Here is a 25,366-nt window from a genome sequence, read left to right as displayed (position 1 = left end):
CTAATCCATAGTGTTTTAAATAAAACTTCTGAAGGGCAGTATAGATCTATATTTAGATGCCGGTTTCTTTTCCTGCCTCATTATTAAGGAGACCAAATCTTTATTAAACATTATAATACTTGTTTTCAGATGCTAAAAAAGTGAACTTTAGCCTGTCCCAGCCTTTAATCCTTGTATTGTAAATTGTGAATGATCTAGATTTGCAATACTTCATGTTTTTCTGTTGAACAGTAAATTCATACTAATATCATACTGGTATTAACCTATGCAACACACATGAAGCTTTAAGAACTTTAGCATTATGCATATTTTGGATCTTGCACAGTTGCAAATCTTTGCACATGGAACTTTTTGCAAACAACTGTTAAATTTTTATGGTCATTTAATGAGCGTGATTTCAACTTTGTGTCAGTGCTGGGGAGTGATATATTTTTAATACTCCGGCATCAAGTCTGCATTATGAAGTACTAGTTATAGAGTAAAGCTCCTTCTATCCAGTCCAAACAATGTATCTCAATAATAAGACTTCTACTATACTTGCATGATGTTTCCATCCACCATTTCTGATATGGTCCTTGAGCAGACTGTGTTTTGGATGCATGTCCATTGCAACCAGAGTTGAGATTGCCCAAATTAATTTTACTTGGGGCTTTTAACTGGCAATGGGGTGAAGAGGAGACAAAGAGACCAGTGTGCCAATAGTCTAAACTAGATGCAAACATGGATTACTAACCCACGGTCATCAACACCACAACTACCCAGATCCAAAGGCATCAGAATAGACTTAAAACAATCTTTCACTGGATCGGTATAGTTCTGTCCCAAAGCTATTCTAAAGCAGTGCACTGTCACAACATCTATGAAACAGACACTGTTGTGCCCACTTCTAGAATACAGACCATAAAGTGCCTTTGAGCAGAGAGGAGCAATGTTGGGGTTGCACTGTGCAATTGCAAGGTGCCCGGAGCCAGCTAGAGCCCCGAGTAGATACAGTGAAAGATCACCTACATGTGTACAGTTCCCTCTCCCCTCAGGTAAAGAGGGTTAGCTACTGGGTGAGTGAGTGTGTGTCAGCTTGAGGTGCGAGTTTAAAAGGGCTGAGTTACTGATTGAATAAATTAGAGGTTGAGTGACGGTGCAAAATAAGTAAAAGACTTGAGTTTGAGGAGAGAAATTGAGTGTGAGAGAAAGTGAGACAGAGTTAAGTTTATGCGAGAGGGTGAGTCAATGAGCAAATGAGAGTGAACGAAAACGAATGTGTATCAGTGAGTGAATGCGAGAAAATGAGTGGGAGTCAGTGAGTGAATGGTAGTGTCATGATCCGGGGCCATGCAGCAACCTGCAGCGGGCTACGACCTCAGCACTTGCCTTCTCACATACCCCATTCATTCTCCTGCAGTCATGGCTGAGGTGGGAGAAGGAGAAGACTGAATTCAGTTCTTACAAACTGTAAGTACTACTTGACTACTCGGATAGTATAAAAATCTTCACTAAAGCATGAAAACTAGTTTTGAAGTTGTTCTATGGCTCATATACTGAAATAACATGTTTCAAGACCTTTATAATAGTTTCATGTAATTTACTCTTGTTAGCTATTGCTTATCTTTGCTCAACTATTTTTATAATACATATTGCAAACATTCCTTTTCATTGTACATGAGCAGATTTGATACCAGATTAAGCAGATAACATTTAGTATTGTCTAGTAAACTGTAGTGACCTCAAACCAAACCTTTGCACAGGGCCCTCTGTGACTGGGTATTGGCATATTTAGAAGCTGAAATCAGATTTCAGGTCTAATTACCTAGCACTTAGTGAGTTCCAGCTAAAACATGCACATGTGAATTTGAGGTCTCCTAGTTGTTCACTAGTAATATTCTGCCACTCTTTTGGGGAAAAGACCTAAAGCATGCCAAAGATTGTTTAAAATAAGTTTAAATATGTAGTAACAGAAGACAAACTCATCATATAGCAGTGTCCTTTTTTATAACCTAATCTTGAACAACCAAGTTTATAGCCATATGTGAAGCATAAGGCTTTCACATAATCTGAAGTTACTCGGCATAATCTATAGTTTTTTAATTATGTAATAAGGCAGGAGCTTCAGCATAATTTTTTTTCTATCGAAAGCTGGTGGTGTGATCTACCTAGCTGTTGGCTCTCAAGAACCCAAAGCATGGAATGAGAAAGAACAATGTGGCCCATCAAGTCCTTTCATTTCTTGCTCTGTATGCAATTTTCCCTAATGTTTACCATTATCCAAGCTATTGCAAGCTAATACTGATGGGAAAGGACGGTGAGCAGTCACTTTGTATTCAAGTTCATGAAAGAAGTCTAGCGAATTAAACCACAAGCTTGTCTCAGATCTGTTTGAACTGATTTTGTTTCTTGTGATAAATTGCTTTTAAGACTGATACTGAGCTTGGATTTATTTCAGCATGTAGTTTGTAAACTGCATGTTCTAGTAGAGCCACCTCATTTAGTTCAACATGAGGATAAAACCAATGTTTGTGCATAAAATAATGGGAGCTTTTTTCATAATGGGAAATTTTGGTGCCTTAGGTATGGTTTTTCTTATTCTTTGAATGTAGTTCAACCTCCACGTGCCTTTTGGAATTCTGTATGACCCCATTTTATCTTTGGACTTCCTATTTTTTCTGTACAGTTAACTTCCTGCCATTACTTAATTAATTTTCATGATGCCACATACTTTCAAAAAACTTGAGGTAATCTTATAGAATGAATTCTTATACAGCAAGGGTAAGGAAGGCTGTAGTATTTGTTGGATGGGAGCATTGTAGCTAATTTGGATCCTGTAAACACTCAATGACCACACATACACTTTCCAGTGAGTGCTGCTGGATGTTTCCATCTCTGTCAACATGACTTTTTCTCTTTGCATCCCCTGTCTTCAAACCTATTTCCTCAGCAGAGTTCAGCTAATTCAAGAATTGAACGTAGGACTTTCCTTTAGATCAGTAGAAACCGCAGCAGCTTGTATTTATATAGTGCCTTTAACGTGGTAAAATGTCCCAAGGCATTTCACAGGAGCCTAATCAGACACAAATTGACATCGAACTAAAGGAGAAATTAGGTCAGGTGAGGTAGGTTTTAAGGAACGTCTTAAAGGAGAATGGAGAGGCAGAGTGATTTAGGAAAGAATACTTGGGCTTAGATCCCCAGACAGCGAAAGGCACACCAGTCAATGGAGAGGCAAATGAAGTTTGGCAGGGCGGGGGGTGGGGGGTGCACGAGGCCACAGTTGGAGGACTGCAGAATTGGAAGATGGTTGTAGGGCTGGAGATAGGGAGGGGCTTGAACACGAGGATAAGGATTTTGAAATAGAAGTGTAGCTGGACCAGGATCCAACGGAGGTAAGCGAGCACAGTGGTGATGGGTGAATGGAACCTGGTGAGAGTTAGTATATGGCAGCAGAGTTTTGAATGAATTTCAGTGTATGGAGGGGGTTTTGGGGGGGGGGGGGTGGCGGGGAGGACATAGGGAAATCAGCCAGGAGATTTAAAGGTAACAGAAATATGGATGAGGGTTTCAGCAGCAGATAGACTGATGCAGTGTTGGAGACGGGCAATATTATGGAGGTTTTTGTGATGGAGAGGAAGTGTGGTCTTAACTCAGCTCGGGGTTGCATAGAATGCCGAGGTTGCGAATGATATAGTTCAGCCTGAGGCATTGGCCAGGGAGGGGAATGAAATTGGTGGCTAGGGAACGGAGTTTGTAGAAGGGGCTGAAAACCATGGCTTTGGTCTTCCCAATGTTTAATTGAAGGAAATTTCAGCTTTTTCAGGACTGGATGTCGGACAAGCAGTCTGGCAATACAGATGCCGATGAGAGAGGTAGAGTGGAGTGTCATCAGTGTACGTGTGAAACCTGATACATCGGGTGATGTCGTTGAGTGGCATCGTGTAGATGAAAATTAGATGTGTCAAAGGATAGATCCTTGGGGGACTCCGGAGCTAAAGGTGTGATGGCAGGAAGAATAGCCATTTTAGGCGATTCACTTGCTATGACTGGATAGGTAAGAGTGGAACCAGGCGAGGGCAATCACACTCTGGACAATGAAGGAAAGACATTGCAGGAAAATGTTGTGATCAGCCATGTCAAAAGCTACAGACCGGCTGAGCAGGACGAGGAAGGATAATGCATCATGGTCACATGGGATGTCGTTTGAGACTTTGTTTAGGACTATTTCAGTGCTGTGGCAGGGGCAGAAACCTGATTGGAAAGATTCAAACATGGAGTTGCAGGAAAGATAGGCGCGTATTTTGGAGACGGCAACATGTTACAGAACATTGGAGAGCAAAAGGAGGTTGAAGATGGGGTGGATATTTGCAAGAGCTGAGGAGTCGAGGGTGGATGTTTTGAAGAAGGTGGTGATGGTAGATTTGAAAGGAAGGAGGACAAACTGAGAGGATAGGAAACTGTTTACAATATCAGCTAGCATGTGGGCCAGGAAAGAAAATTGGGTGGTCAGCAGTGTAGTGGGAGGAAGATTGTGAGAGCAAGAGGTGGGTCTCATGGACAAGATAAGCTTGGAGAGGGCATTATGGGAGATGAGGACGAAACTAGAGCAAAATGTGAGTTCCGGACTCGGCCAGGGGAAACATTGAAGGAAATTTTGCTTGGTGGGCCAAAGAGAGGGATATGGCAGAGGCAGCTGAACCTATAGTCTCCATCTTAGTGACTACGAAGGCCATGAGCTCCTTGCACTTGTTGGAAGGATTGGGGAGAGGAGTTTAGTTGGTTGTGGAGAAAAGAAGCCGGGCCTTATCTTTGCATTCCAGGGTGATCCTGGAGTAGTGAGCAGTTTTGGCAGAGAAGAGAAGGGCCCAATAGTGTTTGATGTGGTCCAGCCAGATCTGGTAAAGAATGGCTCAACCAATTGTGTGCATAAACATTCAAATCTGCGTCCCTAGGAGTTAAAGGAACGCTGATGAGGGCCGTACCAAGGGGAATGTCCAGAGTGGGAAAGACTGGGTCTTGCTGGGGACAAGGCCATAAAAGATGGAGGTGAGGGCATGGTTTTATGAAAGGGAAATCGTGTTTGACAAATTTTCTGGAATTCTTTGAGGATGTAACGAACAGGGTGGATAAGGGGGAACCGGTGGATAAGGGGGAACCAGTGGATGTGGTGTATTTGGATTTCCAGAAGGCATTCGATAAGGTGCCACATATGAGGTTACTGCACAAGATAAAAGTTCACTGGGTTGGGGGTAATATATTAGCATGGATAGAGGATTGACTAACTAACAGAAAACAGAGTGTCGGGATAAATAGGTCATTTTCCGGTTGGCAAACTGTAACTAGTGGGGTGCCGCAGGGATCGGTGCTGGGTCCTCAACTATTTACAATCTATATTAATGACCTAGATGAAGGGACTGAGTGTAATGTAGCCAAGTTTGCTGATGTTACAAAGATGGGTGGCAAAGCAAATTGTGAGGAGGACACAAAATCTGTAAAGGGATATAGACAGGCTAAGTGAGTGGGCAAAAATTTGGCAGGTGGTGTATAATGTGGGAAAATGTGAAGTTATCCACTTTGGCAGAAAAAATAGAAAAGCAAATTATAATTTAAATGGAGAAAAGTTGTAAAGTGCTGCAGTACAGAGGGGCCTGGGTGTCTTTGTGCATGAAACGCAAAGTTAGTATGCAGGTACAGCAAGTAATCAGGAAGGCAAATGGAATGTTGGCCTTTATTGCAAGGGGGATAGAGTATAAAGGCAGAGAAGTCCCGCTACAACTGTACAGGGTATTGGTAAGGCCACACCTAGAGTACTGCGTACAGTTTTGGTCTCCGTATTTAAGGAAGGATATACTTGCATTGGAGGCTGTTCAGAGAAAGTTCACTAGGTTGATTTCAGAGATGAAGGGGTTGACTAATGGGGATAGGTTGAGTAGGTTGGGCCTATACTCATTGGAGTTCAGAAGAATGTGAGGTGATCTTATCAAAACATAAAAGATAATGGGGCTTGACAAGGTGGATGCAGAGAATATTTCCACTCATAGGGGAAACTAAAACTAGTGGACAGAGTCTCAGAATAAGGAGCTGCCCATTTAAAACGGAGATGAAGAGGAATTTCTTGAGGGTTGTAAATCTATGGCATTCTCTGCCCCCAGAGAGCTGTGGAGGCTGGGTCATTGAATATATTTAAGGCAGAGATAATGATTTTTGAGTGATAAGGGAATAAAGGGTTATGGGGAGCGGGCAGGGAAGTGGCGCTGAGTCTATGATCTTATTAAATGGCGGAGCGGGCTCGAGGGGCCAGGTGGCCTACTCCTGCTCCTATTTCTTATGTTCTTGTGTATTGGTAGCTGCAGAAGTATTGTGGCGAATGGAAGGATAAATGCTAGTGTTTGGAGTTTGAAAGTGCAGTTAACTTGCAAGTGACTTGGAGTGTTTTTCAAAGTTGGAATGCAGAAGGAAGTGGGGTTAGAAGGGAATATGAATGGTGAGGGATACAAAGAAATTATCATAAATACTGCAGCATGTTGTGCATTTGTGTACTGATGCCAAACTCAACAGGAATAGCACCCCAATATATTTTCAATTCACTTGTATGACTGTTGAGTCACTTGTATGTGGAGGTTGACTGCAATTAAGGAATGAGGAAGGCCAGCCATACCTGTGATCTAATATTTCATCTCCTGTGAGATGCTTGGCCTATCTATGCTTAAAAAATATGAAATCTAAAGTAATTCTTGACGAGTTTGTAAATCTTCACAATTTTTATTAACAGCTTCTCAAGTGTATGCAAATAGAAGCTAAAGGAACTAAATTTAGTCCAAACTTCTGTAACAAATTTTGTAAATAAATGGGATATACAATGCCAGGACTAGTAGGGAAAATTTACAGTGCATGTGTAACAAGTTGACAATTATCCTCAGTAACCATCATCTTCATAGGCAGTCCCTCAGAATTGAGGAAGACTTGCTTCCACTCCTGAAGTGAGTTCTTTGGTGGCTGAACAGTCCAATACGAGAGCCACAGACTCTGTCATAGGTGGGACAGATAGTCGCTGAGGGAAGGGGTGGGTGGGACTGGTTTGCCGCACGCTCTTTCCGCTGTCCGCACTTGATTACTGCATGTTCTCGGCGTTGAGACTCTGTGTTCAGCGCCTTCTCGGATGCACTTCCTCCACTTAGGGCGGTCTTGGGCCAGGGACTCCCAGATGTCAGTGGTGATGTCGCACTTTATCAGGGAAGCTTTGAGGGTGTCCTTGTAGCGTTTCTGCTGCCCACCTTTGGCTCATTTGCTGTGAGGGAGCTCTGAGTAGAGCACATGCTTGGGAGTCTCGTGCCTGGCATGTGGACTATGTGGCCTGCCCAGCGGAGCTGATAGTGTGGTCAGTGCTTCAATGCTGGGGATGTTAGCCTGGACGAGGATGCTGATAGTGGTGCGCCTGTCCTCCCAGGGGATTTGTAGGATCTTGCGGAGACATCGTTGGTGATATTTCTCCAGCAACTTGAGGTGTCTACTGTACATGGTCCATGTCTCTGAGCCATACAGGAGGGCAGGTATTACTGCAGCTCTGTAGACCATGAGCTTGGTAGCAGTTTTGAAGGCCTGGTCTTCAAACGCTCTTTTCCTCAGGCGGCCGAATGCTGCATTGGCGCACTGGAGGCGGTGTTGGATCTCGTCGTCGATGCCTGCTCTTGTTGATAGGAGGCTCCCGAGATATGGGAAGTGGTCCACAGTGTCCAGGGCCGCGCGTGGATCTTGATGACTAGGGAGCAGTGCTCTGCGGTGAGGACAGGCTGGTGGAGGATCTTTGTTTTACGGATGTTTAGCGTAAGGCCCATGCTTTTGTACGCCTTGGTAAATACGTCGACTATGTCCTAGGATGTTGACTAATATTTTTGAAAACATTCTGTACGTGCTTTGGCTTTGTTGCTTAATGTAATGTGTACAGAATTCTTTGTAAATTTTAAGGTGCTAATTACAGTTTTTATTTGTGCTCTTGATAGTACCCTGCTCGTGGTTCTACATGTTAAAGAAATTAAAGTTTTAGTACTAACTAACTTTGGCAATAATTCTTCAAGCAATAATGTACCATTAGTGCTAGATTGCAAATTTGCGGAAACCTGTGAAAATTAATTGGTTAGCATCAATATGGATAGCCCATCAAATAAATGGAGAATTTTGCTGACCTAGTTGGTAAAAGATCAAATTTGCAGTTTGTGGAATTGAATCTAGTTGAGGTGGCAATAGGGATATCCAAATTTGCCCCAAACTATCAAGGGAAAATTGACTAGTTTCCCACTCTTGATTGCTATCCAGGAACCCCTGGATTGTATGCATGTAGAAGTCTGGAGATGCCCCAAGGCTTCTTGACACTCAAATAAGTAACCGCCAGAGAGTGGCTGGTATTGGTAGAACTGTGCCCCTGCATGAGTTTGTACCTTCAGCAGAGGTGGAGAGAAACTTGGATGAGGTAAAACTCCAGAAAAGCAATTTGATTATCAAATATTTGATCAGCTGGATTGGATTTTAACTTTAATTCGAGTAATGATTTACATAATTGTACTGATGGGATAAGATGTTTCAATGTATAGATTTTTCTTATTTGTCACAATTATTTTGTATTTTACTGATGTAAATGCTACTCGTTCTTGTCAGAAAAACTAAGTTATGTAACCTTGTTGTAAAATCATCCAATTGGTGCAGGTAACATTTGGTTGTGTTTTTTTCCTAATATTTAAGGATGTATAACATCTTTCATGACATCACGATGTCCAAAAGTACTTCACATTCAATGAAGTACTTTTGAAATGTAGACACTATTATAATGTCGACAAATACTCACAGCAAAGTCCCACAAATAGTATTAGTATTTTGGTGGTGGTAGTTGATGGGTAAATGTTGGCCAGGACACACACAACTCCCCTGCTCTTGGAATAGTCCCATAGGATCTTTTACATCCACCTGAGAAGGTAGACGAGGCCTTGGTAACATTTCATCTGAAAGAAGACATTGCAGCTCTCCCTCAATCCTGCACTGAAATGTCAACCTAGATTATGTGTTCAAGTCTTTAGCATTGTGCTTGAAGCAGAGAACTTGAGATTCGGGCGATGATGCTACATTGAGCCAAGGCTAACACCTATATGCATACATTTTTCCAATTATTAATTTTTAAATAATTAAACGCTTTGTTGTTGTTTATGGCAGGTCTTCCGACCCCGCACTCCCCCGGAAGCTATTGCGTTGTGTAGCCGGCTGCTCGAATATACACCAACCGCCCGTCTGACGCCTCTAGAGGCATGTGCACATACATTCTTCGATGAACTACGGGACCCAAATGTCAAGTTACCAAATGGACGTGAGAAACCATTACTGTTCAATTTCACTACTCAAGGTGAGGAAGAGGACTATAACAATTGATGGTCAAATCTGAAAATTAGGCCGCCATCTGCAAATTCACTTCTCTGCTCGTACATCAAAATACAGTTACTGCCCGAGAAAGTTGTCATCTGCTACATTCTTAATTAGCATCAACTAGAAAACAAAAGTAGAATGCCTTATTAAAACGGCGTTGTTGTCAGTGGACGCAGCTATCCAGGAATGGCCATCTATTTGCAAGTTGTGGAAAAAACGAATTTTATCATTCACTTTGCCTCCTGTGGAGTTGTCCCATTTGAGTGGTCTTTTGCACTATGAGCCACTCTGATTTAGATTGTTGGAAACCCAGGAGTAACTATAGACTAGTGCTAAACTCAATGTCTTTGACCATTCTACTGGCTAGAGACAGCCAAGGAAGCAACGGTTGGTACCTACTGTATACTAATAAGTGTTGATTTCTTTCCTGGCTTGGCTACCTCCAGGCTTGTATGTGGACCAGATCAAAGTGCTTTCCAAGGTAGTCAAAAGAGCTGATCCAGGAGGCAAAACCATCATCACCTGCAGGATAAATTCAGTTTTTAAAGTCTTGTAGATGGAAAGTGTTGTAGGTATAAAACATTCCCTAACTCTGCTGTCCTTGAATATCTTTGAGCCTGTGACAGACCCTTGCTGTAGTGATTACTGTCCATTACAGTATTACTGGCTCCAAAAGAGCTATGAAGAAAGGAGTATCACATTGAGTATTGGTACTTCAATATCATGCCTTTTTAAGCATTCAGTCTTTTTCTCATCATCCAACATTATTCCCTCTTGCCAACGATTCTACTTTACATTCACTCACTTCCTTCCAGTTGAACACCGAACACAACCTTCATTACTCTTCAAGACAGTATTTGAATTGCTATATCTTGACCTTCATATCTTTAGAAACTGAAAAAGAAAGCTGCTTCATATTTCAAACCTAGCTCACGGGTACCAGTTTGTGTCCTTTGCACCACTCCTCAGATCCTTGTCCATTGAAATGTTGTGCCAAATGCTTGTTCTCTTTTTAAAACCCATGTCTATCCAAGATTTGAATACTGCTCCTATATCTGGCAAGGCTATTCCAACATTCCTCTTCTATATATTCCTGAGCTGATACAAGAACAATCTCTTCATTTGATGAGTGTTTCCTCTCCAATCTCTGTCTCCATAACCTTGTCTAAATTACAATAACAGTGCTCTCTTGAACCTTCCTTCTAAGCTCCAAATTTTCTATCCTACGTGCTCTTCCTCCCAGCATCATTGGCTAATTTTTGTTTTCTTTAACCAGAGTTCCCATTTCCACTTGTTGAATTGCACGTGAGGATGCATTGGCGAGAATTGGATTGGGATCAACTGCAATTCCCCTGTTAAATAGCCTCCATGTATTCACTGTTGAGGCTTGCATTATAAATAATGACCACTTGGGTGAAGTACTAGAGGGTGACCAGTGCTTGTGCAATCCCACCCCAGCAAGAAGTCAACTCTTTGCAGGCAGACATGGAACCATAGATGTTTACATCACAGGCAGAATTCAGATGGCCCATTGTATCTGCCAGCTAAAGCAATTCAAAACTAATTCATCTGCCTTGCTGTCTTCCCATAGTCCTGTATCTTCATCTGCTTCAAATATTTATCCAGTTTTTCTTCAAATGATGCAGTGGTCTCTGAGGAAAGAGTAAAAAGTTGGTGGAGACATCGGAAAATTTAAAGTCAGACTATGGTTTGCTAATTTTAAAACTGTGAGTAGCACCGAATCTGTATCAATGACTACAACCATAGCTCAGTGTTCCTCCTCATACTCCTCTGCTGCTTCTGACTCTACAGACTACACCATCCTCTGGAATGTCACTCCTCCACAGTTCATGGCACTGCTCTTGTCTGATTTTTTTTATCTGTTGGACAACAGACATTACACCACCTCCAATGGTTTCTCCTCCTGTACCCACAGGGTCACCTTTTGTGTACCCCAAAGCTCCACTTTTTGTCCTCGTACCTCTTCTCCATTTGCATGCTTCACTTGTAACAGTTATCTGGAAGCAGGTGGTCACCTTTTACATGAGCGCTGATGACCTCCAACTATCTCACCACCTCCATTGGGCCACTGTTTCCAACCACCTTTCCAACTTTAAAACCTGATAAACCAAAACTTCCTCCAGCTAAATGTCAGTAAAACTAAAGCCACCCTCTTCCGCTTCTGAAAATGCCTACTTGCCTTTGGCCTCCATCATCTAACCCCTTTACTGCCACCTCCGTCTAAACCCAAAGGTGCAGAATCTTATTGTATTTCTTGACCCTGAGCTCTGCTCCATGCCGCATCCAATCTGTCCCCAAGACCGTTTTCTTTTCACCTGCAACATCATCGGTCTCCATTTCTACCTCTCTTCCTCCATAGTGCTGAAACTTTACTCCACATTTTTATCACCTCATGGCTGGTCTTTTCCAACATTCTCCCAGCAGAACTCTTTGCTTCCATAATCCATATACGGTAAGCCATCCAGAATGCCACCACTGTATCTTTAACCAAACTCTTGTCCACTCTCCCATAATCACCAAGCTCCACTGGTTTCTTGTGTCCCAGAGAATCAGTGTTTAAGATTCTTGTCTCTTCAAATTGCTCTGCAACCCTGCCCCTCCCTACCTGTGATCTTCTCCAATTAAAAAAAAAAGCCTTGGATTTACATAGCGCCTTTCACGACCACCGGACGTCTCAAAACTTTTTTACAACCAATGAAGTACTTTTGGCGTGTAGTCACTCTTGTAATGTGGGAAACTCAGCAGCCAATTTGCGCAAAAGCAAACTCCCACAAATGAGCAGATAATCTGGGTTTTTTTGGTTATGTTGATTGAGGGATAAATATTGGCCAGGATACCGGGGATAACTCCCCTGATCATCTTTGAAATAGTGCCATGGGATCTTTTATGTCCACTTAAATCGAGGCCCCATCTGCTCTCAACGTCTCATCCGAAAGGCGACACCTCTGAGAGCGCAGTGCTCCCTCAGCACTGGAGTATCAGCCTAGATTTATTTTGTGCTCCAGTCCCTGGAGTGGGACTTGAACCCACAACCTTCTGACTCAGAGGTGAGAGTGCTACCCAGTGAGCCACAGCTGATAATACCAGTATCTTTCTCATTCTCTGCTGTATCTTCCACCATCAGTGGCTGCCTCTTTCAATCACATTCTGGAACTCCCTACCTTAGCATTGCTGACATGTTATATCTCTCACCCTCCATGCTTTCAAAAATCTCAAGATTTTGTGCTTTTTGCCATTTCTCTATTTTCACCTCTTCCTTCCAATCCCAAGCTAAACAGCACCTTGCAGAAGTTACTGAGACATCTCATTGTACATGATGAGCGCTATAGAAATGCCATTCATTGCAATTTGAAATTTACATGGTAGCTCATGCTCCCCTGATGGTTGAACAACTTTATCCACTATGTAGCTGAGAATTACAAGCTGGAAAAGCTCTAGGTTCAATCTCCAGTGTATACTGAGTTTATTTAGCTTGGCATGGATGTACAATAGGGGCACAATGATCACCCTCAACGCGCATGGGTTAAGAAGGGATAATTGGCTATGGTTTGTGATCACTATTTGCTGATCTTTGCAGAAAGTGCCCATGTGTAGATGTGCTCCTCACAGCTGAGTCATCCGCTGGCATTCATTGGTGAAGCTCGCATGTAATTAATGGCAATTTAGGTAGGGTACTGGCGACTGAAGTACCCCTGCAATGAGCCCAGAACTTCAGTACTCACTGGGCCAGACATGTATGCTGGTTTCCTTCACCTAGAGAGTACATTTGCTTCCTGGTTGTCATTGACAGAAAAATTAAAATCCCTGGAAGGTTAGAGAGTAGTACTGCATCTATTGGGTGTCCCATGCTCTGATCATTCAGTCAGTGATTGTGTAGAAAGAATGAAAATAGAATATAAGTTGCGATATGACCCAGGGAAGAGAAAAATCTTAACCGGAAGACTTTTACTGGATTTACTTTTCATAGCTTAGAGCTTTGAAACTGCTGCAAATTAAATGAATTGATGTCACTTGTATAGGGAAATTTTTATCATTAACTTCCAGTACATTACAGCAGTTGTACAGATCAAAGAATAATATAAAATTATTAACTCTTTAGTATGAAGGCTCCGTGTCAGCACTTCAATGGTCTTCTCGTGAAACTGATCTGGTGAGGGAAATGCCATAGACATTTTACCTTGTTTTTGCAGAACTGTCGAGCAACCCAGCACTGGCATCAATCCTTATCCCTCCTCACGTTCGGAATCAGGCTCCTGCTTCAACTCCAACGAATGCTTCCGCAGTGTCAGGTGAGCCTCATAGTTCACGTTATTTTAGCAGTAGGGGAACATAGGCAATCCAATGTCCTGTATCAGAATTGTAATCTTAACTACATGATGCAGGAAGACTGTTTGATGCAGAAAAACAGCGGAATAATGATCTCAGGTGATGGTGACATAGAAAAGCTTGCTCGATTTAGAATGTTTAAACCAATAAACAATAGTGTGACCAGGTTTTCCTGCAGTTGCATTTTTCACACTCAAATATTGATAGTAGACAAACATGCTGTTTCTGTAACTGCGCTGCATCCACGCAAGACAACAATTGTATAAGTATTCGTTCATACAAAGTAAAATTTATTTCAAAGCATAATTCTCACCCACATCAGAAGTTATCAGGAACTAATAGTTCAGTTTTAATTTTGTTGTTTCTGCGTATTTGTGAAACTCTACTGTAATTTTTAGTTTACATGATGCCAAAGTTGTGAGTTGCACTCTCTCTATACCAAGACTGCACAAGCCATCCAATGAGATGAGGGAGAACTAATTTATGATAAACATCCATACTCCGTATTGAGAATTTTACAGTAAAGATGCAGTTTTGTATATTCATTCTAAGCTGTACTTATGATATGTAAAGAATACTTCATTGGCACAGAAATACCATTTTCATTGGGTTACGGGATGAGGTCTTACGAGACGAATTTAGGGAGCTAGGAGTTAAATTTAAAAAGTAGGACCTCAAAAGTAATAATCTCAGGATTGCTACCAGTGCCACGTGCTAGTCAGAGTAGGAATCGCAGGATAGCTCAGATGAATACGTGGCTTGAGAAATGGTGCAAAAGGGAGGGATTCAAATTCCTGGAACATTGGAACTGGTTCTGGGGGAGGTGGGACCAGTACAAACCGGACGGTCTGCACCTGGGCAGGATCGGAACCAATGTCCTAGGGGGAGTGTTTGCTAGTGCTGTTGGGGAGGAGTTAAACGAATATGGCAGGGGGATGGGAACCTATGCAGGGAGACAGAGGGAAATAGAAGGGGGGCAGAAGCAAAAGATAGAAAGGAGAATAGTAAAAGTGGAGGGCAGAGAAACCCAAGGCAAAAAGTAAAAAGGGCCACACTACAGCAAGATTCAAAAGGGACAAAGTGTGTTAAAAAGACAAGCCTGAAGGCTCTGTGCCTCAGTGCGAGGAGTATTCGGAATAAGGTGGATGAATTAACTGCGCAGATAGCAGTTAACGGATATACGATGTGGTTGGTATCACGGAGACATGGCTCCAGGGTGACCAGGGCTGGGAACTCAACATCCAAGGGTATTCAGCATTTAGGAAGGATAGACAGAAAGGAAAAGGAGGCGGGGTGGCGTTGCTGGTTAGAGAAAATCAATGCAATTGTAAGGAAGGACATTAGCCTGGATGATGTGGAATCGGTATGGGTGGAGCTGCGGAATTCCAAAGGGCAGAAAACGCTAGTGGGAGTTGTGTATAGACCACCAAATAGTAGTAGTGAGGTTGGGGACAACATCAGACAAGAAATAAGGGATGTGTGCAATAAAGGTACAGCGATAACCATGGGCAACTTTAATCTATGTATAGATTGGGCTAACCTAACTGGTAGCAATGTGGTGGAGAAGGATTTCCTGGAGTGTATTAGGGATGGTTTTCTAGACCAATATGTCTAGGAACCAACCAGTGAGCTGGCCAATCTAGACTGGGTGATGTGTAATGAGAAGGGACTAATTAGCAATCATGTGCGTTGGCCTTTGGGGGAAAAGTGACCATAATATGGTAGAATTCCTTATTAAGATGGAGAGTGACAAAGTTAATTTGGAAACTAGGGTCCTGAACTTAAGGAAAGGTAACTTCGACGGTATGAGGTGTGAATTGGCTAGAATAGACTGGCAGAGGATAATTAAAGGGTTGACGGTGGATAATCTTTAAATAAACATTTAAAGATCACATGAATGAACTTCAGCAATTGTACATCCCTGTCTGGAGTAAAAATAAAACTGGGAAGGTGGCTCAACCATGGCTAACAAGAGAAATTAAGGATAGTGTTACAACCAAGGAAGAGGCATATAAATTGGCTAGAAAAAGCAACAAACCTGAGGACTGGGAGAAATTTAGAATTCAACAGAGGACTAAGGGTTTAATTAAGAAGGGGAAAATAGAGTACGAGAGGAAGCTTGCAGGGAACATAAAAACTGACTGCAAAAGCTTCTATAAATATGTGAAGAGAAAAAGATTAGTGAAGACAAACTTGGGTCCCTTGCAGTCGGATTCAGGTGAATTTATAATGGGGAACAAAGAAATGGCAGACCAATTGAACCAATACTTCGGTTCTGTCTTCACAAAGGAAGATACAAATAACCTTCCGAATGTACTAGGGGACACTGGGGTCTAGTGAGAATGAGGAACTGAAAGATATCCTTATTAGGCAGGAAATTGTGTTGGGGAAATTGATGGGATTAAAGGCCGATAAATCCCTGGGTCCTGATAGTCTGCATCCCAGAGTACTTAAGGAAGTGGCCCTAGAAATAGTGGATGCATTGGTGATCATTTTCCAACAATCTATCGACTCAGGATCAGTTCCTATAGACTGGAGGGTAGCTAATGTAACGGCACTTTTTAAAAAAGGAGGGAGAGAGAATGCGGGTAATTATAGACCGGTTAGCCTGACATCAGTTGTGGGGAAAATATTGGAATCAATCATTAAGGATGAAATAGCAGCGTATTTGGAAAGCAGTGACGGGATCGGACAGAGTCAGCATTGATTTATGAAAGGTAAAGCATGCTTGACGAATCTTCTGGAATTTTTTGAGGATGTAACTAGTAGAGTGGATGGGGGAGAACCAGTGGATGTGGTGTATTTGGACTTTGAAAAGGCTTTTGACAATATGCTGCACAAGAGATTGGTGTACAAAATCAAAGCACATGGTATTGGGGGTAATGTACTGACGTGGATAGAGAACTGGTTGGCAAACAGGAAGCAGAGAGTCGGGATAAACGGGTCCTTTTCAGAATGGCAGGCAGTTACTAGTGGGGTGCCGCAGGGCTCATGCTGGAACGCCAGCTCTTTACAATATACATTAACGATTTGGATGAAGGAATAGAGTGTAATATCTCCAAGTTTGCGGATGACACTAAACTGGGTGGTGGTGTGAGCTGTGAGGAGGACGCTAAGAGGCTGCAGGGTGACTTGGACAGATTAGGTGAGTGGGCAAATACATGGCAGATGCAGTATAATGTGGATAAATGTGAGGTTATCCATTTTGGGGGCAAAAACACGAAGGCAGAATATTAACTGAATGGCAGGAGACTAGAAAAAGGGGAAGTGCAATGAGACCTGGGTGTCATGGTACATCAGTCACTGAAAGTGGGCACGTAGGTACAGCAGGCGGTAAAGAAGGCAAATGGTGTGTTGGCCTTCATAGCTAGGGGATTTGAGTATAGGAGCAGGGAGGTCTTACTGCAGTTTACAGGGCCTTAGTGAGGCCTCACCTGGAATATTGTGTTCAGTTTTGGTGGTCTCGTCTGAGGAAGGACGTTCTTGCTATTGAGTGATTGCAGCGAAGGTTCACCAGACTGATTCCAGGGATGGCTGGGCTGTCATATGAGGAGAGACTGGATCAACTGGGCCTTTATTCACTGGCGTTTAGAAGGATGTGAGGGGATCGGATAGAAACATATAAGATTCTGATGGGACTGGACAGGTTAGATGCAGTAAGAATGTTCTCTATGTTGGGGAAGTCCAGAACCAGGGGACATAGTCTTAGGATAAGGGGTGTAAGCCATTTAAGACTGAGATGAGGAGAAACTTCTTCACTCAGAGTTGTTGACCTGTGGAATTCCCTGCCGCAGAGAGTTGTTGATGCCAGTTCACTGGATATATTCAAGAGGGGGTTAGATATGACCCTTACGGTTAAGGGGATCAAGGAGAGAAAGCAGGAAAGGGGTACTGAAGGAATGATCAGCCATGATCTTATTAAATGGCGCTGCAGGCTCAAAGGGCCGAATGGCCTACTCCTGCACCTTGTTTCTATGTTTCTATCAGAAAATAGTAGGCAAGTTAGTTTATCAACAGAAATAAAGCTATCCATGTGATTCATACAATGTTTGGAAAAAACAGGAATTAATCTGAGCCAGTTAATGCAGATTTCTAAACAGCAGGTTGTGCTTAAGAAACCTCTTTGTAAGAAATATATAATTCCTGGGATAAATTACAGGATAGATAAAATAAATGTAGTTAGATGAAGTAAGTGTGGTTCATATGAATTTTCAAAAAGCATTTGCGAAGGTATCACATAAAAGCTTAATGGCAAGGATAAAGGTATGTGGAATTGGGGGAATCATTTTCCCCTTCAGATGATTTTTTTTTAAGGCAAATAGGATATTTGGATTTGTATCTATGGCCTGTATGTTTATATGGGTGCATATATATTCTTTGAAAAAGCTGTCCAATTTAATCATACACAACACAGCTTGTTTTCCCCATAAGCCTGCAAACGACTCCTTCAAATGCATGTCCAATTGTCTTTTTGAAAGTTTCTATGGAATCTGCTTCCACCACCCTTTCAGGTAGTGCATTCTAGATCTTAATAACCCTCTGGGGGTGGGGGGGACGGAATTCTCATTTCCCCTCTCGTTCTTTAGCCAATTATTTTATACTGGCAAATTCTGGTTACTCACCCACTTGCTAGAGGAAACAGTTTCTCCCTACTTGCTCTATCAAAGCTCCTCAATGTTTTGAATACCTCTATTAGGTCTCTCCTGAACCTCCTCTGCTCTAAGGAGAGCAATCTCAGCTCTCCAATCTCTACATAACTGAGGTCATTCATCCTTGGTAAACCTCCTCACCAAGGCCTTAACATTCTTCCTAAAATGTAGTCTCCAGAATTGCGCACACTAATCAGTAATTTGTAAAAGTTTATGATGACTTCCTTGTTTTTGCATTCAATTCCCCCATTTACAAAGCCAAGTATCCCACATGCTTTCTTAATCGCCTTATCAACTTGGCCTGCCACCTTCAAAGATTTGTGCCTATGCACTCCCCAGGTCCCTCTGCTCTTGCACCTCCTTCAAAATAGTACCATTTAGTTTATACTGCCTCTCCATGTGATTTCTCCCAAAGTGCATCATTTCACACTTATCCGCATTAAATTGCATATGTCATGTGTTTGACAATTTCGCCAGTCTGTCTGCCCACCTGAAGTCTGCTGCTCACTATTTATTACATTGCCAAGTTTTGTGTCCCCCTCTTTGAAATTGTACTCCCTATACCCAAGTCCAGATCATTTATATATAACCAGAAATGCAATGGTTCCAATACAGACCCTGGGAGACCTCATTGCATACTTCTCTCCAGTCAGAAAAATATCCATTCACCACTGCTCTCAATCTCCTATCCCTTAGCCAGTTATGTACCTAAGTTAGCACTGTCCTTTTTAGTACCACGTGCTTCTATTTTCCAACTAAGTCTGTTATGTGGTATTTTATCAAATGCCTTTTGAAAGTTCATATCTACAACATCTACTGCACTACCTTCATCAGCACTCTGTTACTTCATCAGGTTAGTCAGACACGTTTGCCTTTTAACAAATCCATGCTGGCTGTCCCTTATTAACTAATCCATGCTTCCCAAAGTGAGAATTCATTTTGTAGTTTTCCCACTATTGGCATTAGACTGACTGGCCTATATTTACCAGCTTTATTCCCCCCTGCCCACCCCCTTGTTTTTTTGAATAGTGGTGCAACATTTGCAATCCTCCAGTCCTTTGGCACCACTCCTCAATCCAAAAAGGATTGAAAGCTTGTGGTCAGAGCTACTATCTCCACCCTTGCTTCCTTCAGCAACCTATGATGCACCCTATCTGGACTGGGTGACTGTTAACTTTGTGATAACCTACCCTTTCTATCTTTTTATCCGATCCAATATCTCTACTCCCTTCTCTTCTACTGTGACATTAACTTCATCCTCTTCCTTTGTGAAGATAGATGCAAAGTACTCATTCAATACCTCAGTCATGCCCTCTGCCTCCACAAGCAAATTTCCTTTTATATTCCTAATCGGCCCCACCATTCTTTTAGCTATCCTTTTACTTTTTATGTTTAAAGAAGATTTTTGGGTTCCCTTTTACATTACCTGCTAATCTTTTCTCTCATTCTCTCTTTGCCCTTATTGTATCCTTTTTCAATTTTTTCCTGCACCCTCAGTATTCTGCCTGGTTTTCTATTATATTCTATACCTGGCATTTATCATAAACCTCCTTTTTCTGTTTATTTTAACCTCTCATTCTTATTTTATCCAGGGAGCTGTAGCTTTGGATGCCCTATCTTTCCTTCTGTGAATATGTTTGGTTTGTACCCGAACTATTTCCACCTTGAAGGCTGATTGACTGTTTTGTTGGCCAATCTTCATTTCCAGTCCACCTGGGATGATGTGACAATAGGTCTTACATAGCAGCTACAGCACAAACTTCAAAATCAATAAAAAAAATTTAAAAATGAGCTTGCCCTGGTCCATGTAAAGCTGGCGCAGAAAGCTTGGTTTGTAGCACACTGGCAAGGCAGCAACTCTTAGATAGTATTACATAGCATTTACAGCACAGAAACAGGCCATTCGGCCCAATAGGTCCATGCCAGTGTTTATGCGCCTCCTCCCACCCTTGTTCATTTAACTCCACTAACATATCAGTAAGATAATGGGACTAAAGGCAGCTAAATCCCCTGGACCTGATGGCTTGCATCCTAGGGTCTTAAGAGAAGTAGCACCAGGGATTGTGGATGCATTGGTTGTAATTTACCAAAATTCCCTGGATTCTGGGGAGGACCCAGCAGATTGGAAAGCTGCAAATGTAACTCCCCTATTTAAAAAAAAAAAAAGGAGGCAGACAAAAAGCAGGAAACTATAGACCAGTTAACCTAACATCTGTGGTTGGGAAAATGTTGGGAGTCCATTATTAAAGAAGCAGTAGCAGGACATTTGGATAAGCAAAATTTGGTCAGACAGAGTCTGCATGGATTTATGAAGGGGAAGTCGAGTTTGACAAATTTGCTGGAATTCTTTGAGGATGTAATGAACAGGGTGGTTAAAGGGGAACCAGTGGATGTGGTGTATTTGGACTTCCAGAAGGCATTTGACAAGGTGCCACATAAAAGGTTACTGCACAAGATAAAAGTTCATGGGGTTGGGGGTAATTTATTAGCATGGATAGAGGATTGGCTAACTAACAGAAAACAGAGAGTCGGCATAAATGGTTCATTCTCTGGTTGGCAACCAGTAACTAGTGGGGTGCCACAGGGATCAGTGCTCGGACCCCAACTATTTACAATCTCAACGACTTGGAAGAAGGGACCGAGTGTAACGTTAGCCAAGTTTGTTGACTATACAAAGATGGGCGGAAAAGCAATGTGTGAGGAGGACGCACAAAATCTGCAAAAGGACATAGACAGGCTAAGTGAGTGGGCAAAAATTTGGCAGATGGAGTCTAATGTTGGAAAGTGTGAAGTCATGCACTTTGGCAGAAAAAAAATCAAAGAGAAAGTTATTATTTAAATGGAGAAAGATTGCAAAGTGCCGCCGTACAACGGGACTTGGGGGTACTTGTGCATTAAACACAAAAGGATAATATGCAGGTACAGCAAGTGATCAGGAACGCCAATGGTATCTTCCCCTTTATTGCAAAGGGGATGGAGTATAAGAGCAGGGAAGTCTTGCTACAACTATACAAGGGTATTGGTGAGGCCACACCTGGAATACTGTGTGCAGTTTTGGTTTCCATATTTACGAAAGGATATACTTGTTTTGGAGGCAGTTCAGAGAAAGTTCACTAGGTTGATTCCGGGGATGAGGGGGTTAACTTATGAGGAAAGGTTGGGCCTCTACTCATTGGAGTTCAGAAGAATGAGAGGTGATCCTATCGAAATGTATAAGATTATGAGGGGACTTGACAGGGTGGATGCAGAGAGGATGTTTCCACTGATGGGAGAGTCGAACTAGAGGGCATGATCTTAGAATAAGGGGCTTCCCATTTGAAACAGATGAGGGGGAATTTCTTTTCTCAGGGTTGTAAATCTGTGGAATTTGCTGCCTCAGAGCTGTGGAAGCTGGGACATTAAATAAATTTAAGACACAAATACAGTTTCTTGAGCCATAAGGGGTTGTTGGGAGCGGGCGGGGAAGTGGAGCTGAGTCCATGATCAGATGAGCCATGATATTGAATGGCGGAAGCAGGCTCGCGGGGCTGTATGGCCTACTCCTGTTCCTATTTCTTATGTTCCTTTATCCTATATTCCTTTCCCACTATGGTTATCTAGTTTTGCCTTAAATGCATCTATGCTGTTCACCTCAACTACTCCTTGTGGGACTGAGTCCCACATTCTTATAATCTCTGGGTTATTGCCCGAGCCATGTGCAAATTGGCATAGAAGCAGACCAATCAAAATAATTAATACATGGCTAAAGGGCTGGTGTGGGAAAGAGGGGTTTCTTTTCATGGGACAGTGGCACCAGTCCTGGGACTGGAAGGAGCTGTACCGATGGGATGGACTCCATCTGAACCGGGATGGGACCAGTGTCCCAGTGGAAATGCTAAATAGGTAAGTGGCAAAGGCTTTAAACTCAATGTGGGGAGGGATCTACAAAAAACTTAAGCAGCCTAAATATAAACAAAACAGGAAAAGAGAGCACAGGAAAGAATAAAGTAAGGGAGGACATTGATGGCAAAGGAATAAATAGAGTTATCGAACAAGAGTCTAAAAAGATGGTTGAATATAAAGTGAAATGAAATCCTGTTAAACTGTCTACAGAATTGCACACAGTGTCCGTAATAAAACAAGGGAGCTGGAAGCAATCATGCGTTGAAGAACCAGACATAGTAGGGATTACTGACACATGGCTACAGAAAAATCAGGACTGGGAATTAAACATTGCAGGGTATAACATATTTAGAAAAGATAGAGGGAAAAAGGAGAGGTGGAGTAGCTGTACTTATTAAGGATAACATAATAGCAGTAGAAAAAACTGACTCCGCTATCAGCGAGACAAAAATAGAACCCATGTGGGTAGAGATAAAAGATAATAAAGGATCAATCATACTAATAGATGTAGTCTATAGACCACCTAATAGTGGAAGGGAGGTGGAGGAAGAAATAGGCACACACATTAGGGAAATGAGTGAAAAAAAGCATGGCATAATAATCATGGGGGATTTCAACTACCCCGATATTAATTGGACAGAAGAGGTAGGTAAAGGGAATGGAGTTCCTACAATGTGTACAGGATTCCTTTCTAACCCAATATATAAAAAGCCCAACAAGGGAGGATTCGCTATTGGATCTAGTAATGGGGGAATGAACCAGAGCAGGTAAGAGAAGTAAAAGTAGGGCAACATCTAGGCAATAGTGACTATAATATAATACACATTTGATAATTGAGAAGGACATAGTATGACGAAAACCAGGGCAATAGATTGGAGAAAAGCTGATTTTGAGGGGCTGAGAATAGAACTTGGGAAAATAAAATGGGCAACAAATTAGCAATCAACAATGTAGAACAGCAATGGGAAACATTTAAAATGGTGTTCAACAGAGTCTGGGACTATTCCACTAAAAGGAAAGAAGAAACTAAACACTAATGGGACTCCATGGATGAATAAAGCCATAAGGGAACAATTGAGGGTAAGGAAAGAGGCATATATTAAGTACATAGACAGCAGGGAAGTGCATGATGAGGGAGAATACGAAAACATAGAAACATAGAAAATAGGTGCAGGAGCAGGCCATTCGGCCCTTCGAGCCTGCACCGCCATTCAATATGATCATGGCTGATCATGCAACCTCAGTACCCCACCCCTGCCTTCTCTCCATACCCCCGAAAGGTTGGGAGAGAAGCCAAAAAAACAATTAGGAAGGTAAAGAGGAACTATGAAATTAAATTATCAAGCAATATAAAACAAAATAGCAAAATATTTTACAGGCACATCAATTTTTTTTTAAAAAAGGAAGGTTGGGATGGGAGTAGGGCCATTAAGGGCTAGACAGGATAATACCACAGGTAACGATAGAGAAACAGCAGAAATATAATTATTTTGCTTCAGTATTTACCAGGAAGATAGAACGGGTGGACATGACATTGGATGATGAGATTAGTAATGAGATAAGTGCATTTAAAATAAAGAGGGGATATATTAAACTAATCAAACTCAGAGGATAAAACCTTGCATTTTAAAAGAATCTAGGGAAGAGATGGCAGAGACAGTGCTACACATTTAATAATACATTCGAAAAAGGTGTAGTGCCAGAGGGCTGGCGGATAGCTAAAGTAATACAGGTTGAACCTCCCTTATCCGGAACCACCCCTCGTCCAAAACCATTCCCGGCCATCAGGTGGCACATGCGCAGAACTCCAACATGAACAAATTGAAGACCTTCCTCGCTGCTGACTCCCGCAATCATTGGCCTGACCCCGTGATCCACCACCCCCCATGATATCTCTGCCGCACTCCCAGCCCCAATATCTCCTTGTTCAGTACCATCCAATTTAACGTGCCCACCCCTCTGGAAAAATTCCTTATCCAGAACAGGTCAGGTCCCAAGGGTTCCAGATAAGGGAGGTTTAACATGTACCTCTAATTTAAGAAGGGGGATAGAACATATGCAGGGAATTATAAAACCAGTCAGCTTAACATCAGTGGTAGGAAAAATAATGAAATCCCTACTAAAGGAGAAAATAGAAGAACTTCTAGAACCAAAAATATAATAATGAATAGTCAGCATGATTTCAAAAGGGAAAGTCTAGCTTGACCAACTTCATTGACTTTTTTGAAGAGGTAATGCAGTAAATGTAATTTATCTAGATTTTCAAAAGGCCTTCGATAAGGTACCCCCATAATAGACTGATGAACAAGGTCAGAGAATGTGGATTCGGGACAAGTAGCAGAATGGATTGCTAGCTGGCTTCAGGACAAAAAGCAGCGAGAAGGGGTAAAAGGTAGCTATTCACAGTGGCAGAAGGTGGGTAGTGGTGTTCCACAAGGATCAGTGCTGGGACCACTGTTGTTCACAGTTTATATTAATGATTTAGACTTTGGAATCAGAAACACAATTTCTAAATTTGCGGATGACGCAAATTGGGGGGGTGGATAGTCAATGCTGAGGAGGGCTAACAAATTACAGGAGGACATTAATAAACTTGCAGAATGGGCATATAATTGACAAATGAAGTTCAACACACATAAATGTGAGTTACATTTTGGTAGGAAGAATAGGGAGGTCACATTACTTGGAGGGTGCGAGTCTAGGTGATGTAGAGGAACAAAGCGATCCAAGTACAAATACACCACAAAGTTGTGACAAAGGTTAGCAAGGCCATTTTAAAAAAGCACACCAAGCTCTAGGGTTTTTTTTTAAAAAGAGGTATAGAATTGAAAATTAGGGAAGTTATGCTAAACCTGTATCGAACCTTGGTTAGACCGTACTTAAAGTACTGCGTACAGTTCAGGTCGCCATATTATAAAAAGGATATAGAGGCACAGGAGAGGGTGCAGAGAAGATTTACAAGGATGATACCAGAAATATGAGAGCATACATAACGGGAAAGGATGAATAGACTGGGTCTCTTTTCTCTGAAAAAATGAAGGCTGAGAGGTGACTTAATAGAGATCTTTAAAAATTATGGGCTCAATTTTCCCCAGTCA

The 25,366-nt window shown here is 42.0% G+C and overlaps 1 protein-coding gene across 1 annotated transcript in view; it reads left to right on the top strand.

Moving 5' to 3' along the window:
* gsk3ba (glycogen synthase kinase 3 beta, genome duplicate a) overlaps positions 1-25,366 on the top strand; it is a 220,351-nt gene that overhangs the window by 178,690 nt on the left and 16,295 nt on the right. Inside the window, exons 9-10 of the mRNA XM_070893571.1 lie at positions 9,184-9,370; positions 13,602-13,700. Coding sequence (XP_070749672.1) covers positions 9,184-9,370; positions 13,602-13,700 — 286 coding nt within the window. The remainder of the gene's footprint in view (positions 1-9,183; positions 9,371-13,601; positions 13,701-25,366) is intronic.

The sequence above is a fragment of the Pristiophorus japonicus genome, chromosome 11 (assembly GCF_044704955.1).
Source record: "Pristiophorus japonicus isolate sPriJap1 chromosome 11, sPriJap1.hap1, whole genome shotgun sequence".
In the NCBI taxonomy this organism is placed as follows: Eukaryota; Metazoa; Chordata; class Chondrichthyes; family Pristiophoridae; genus Pristiophorus; species Pristiophorus japonicus.
Note: the sequence above shows the minus strand (reverse complement) of the source record. Positions and strands in the feature narration are given on the sequence as shown.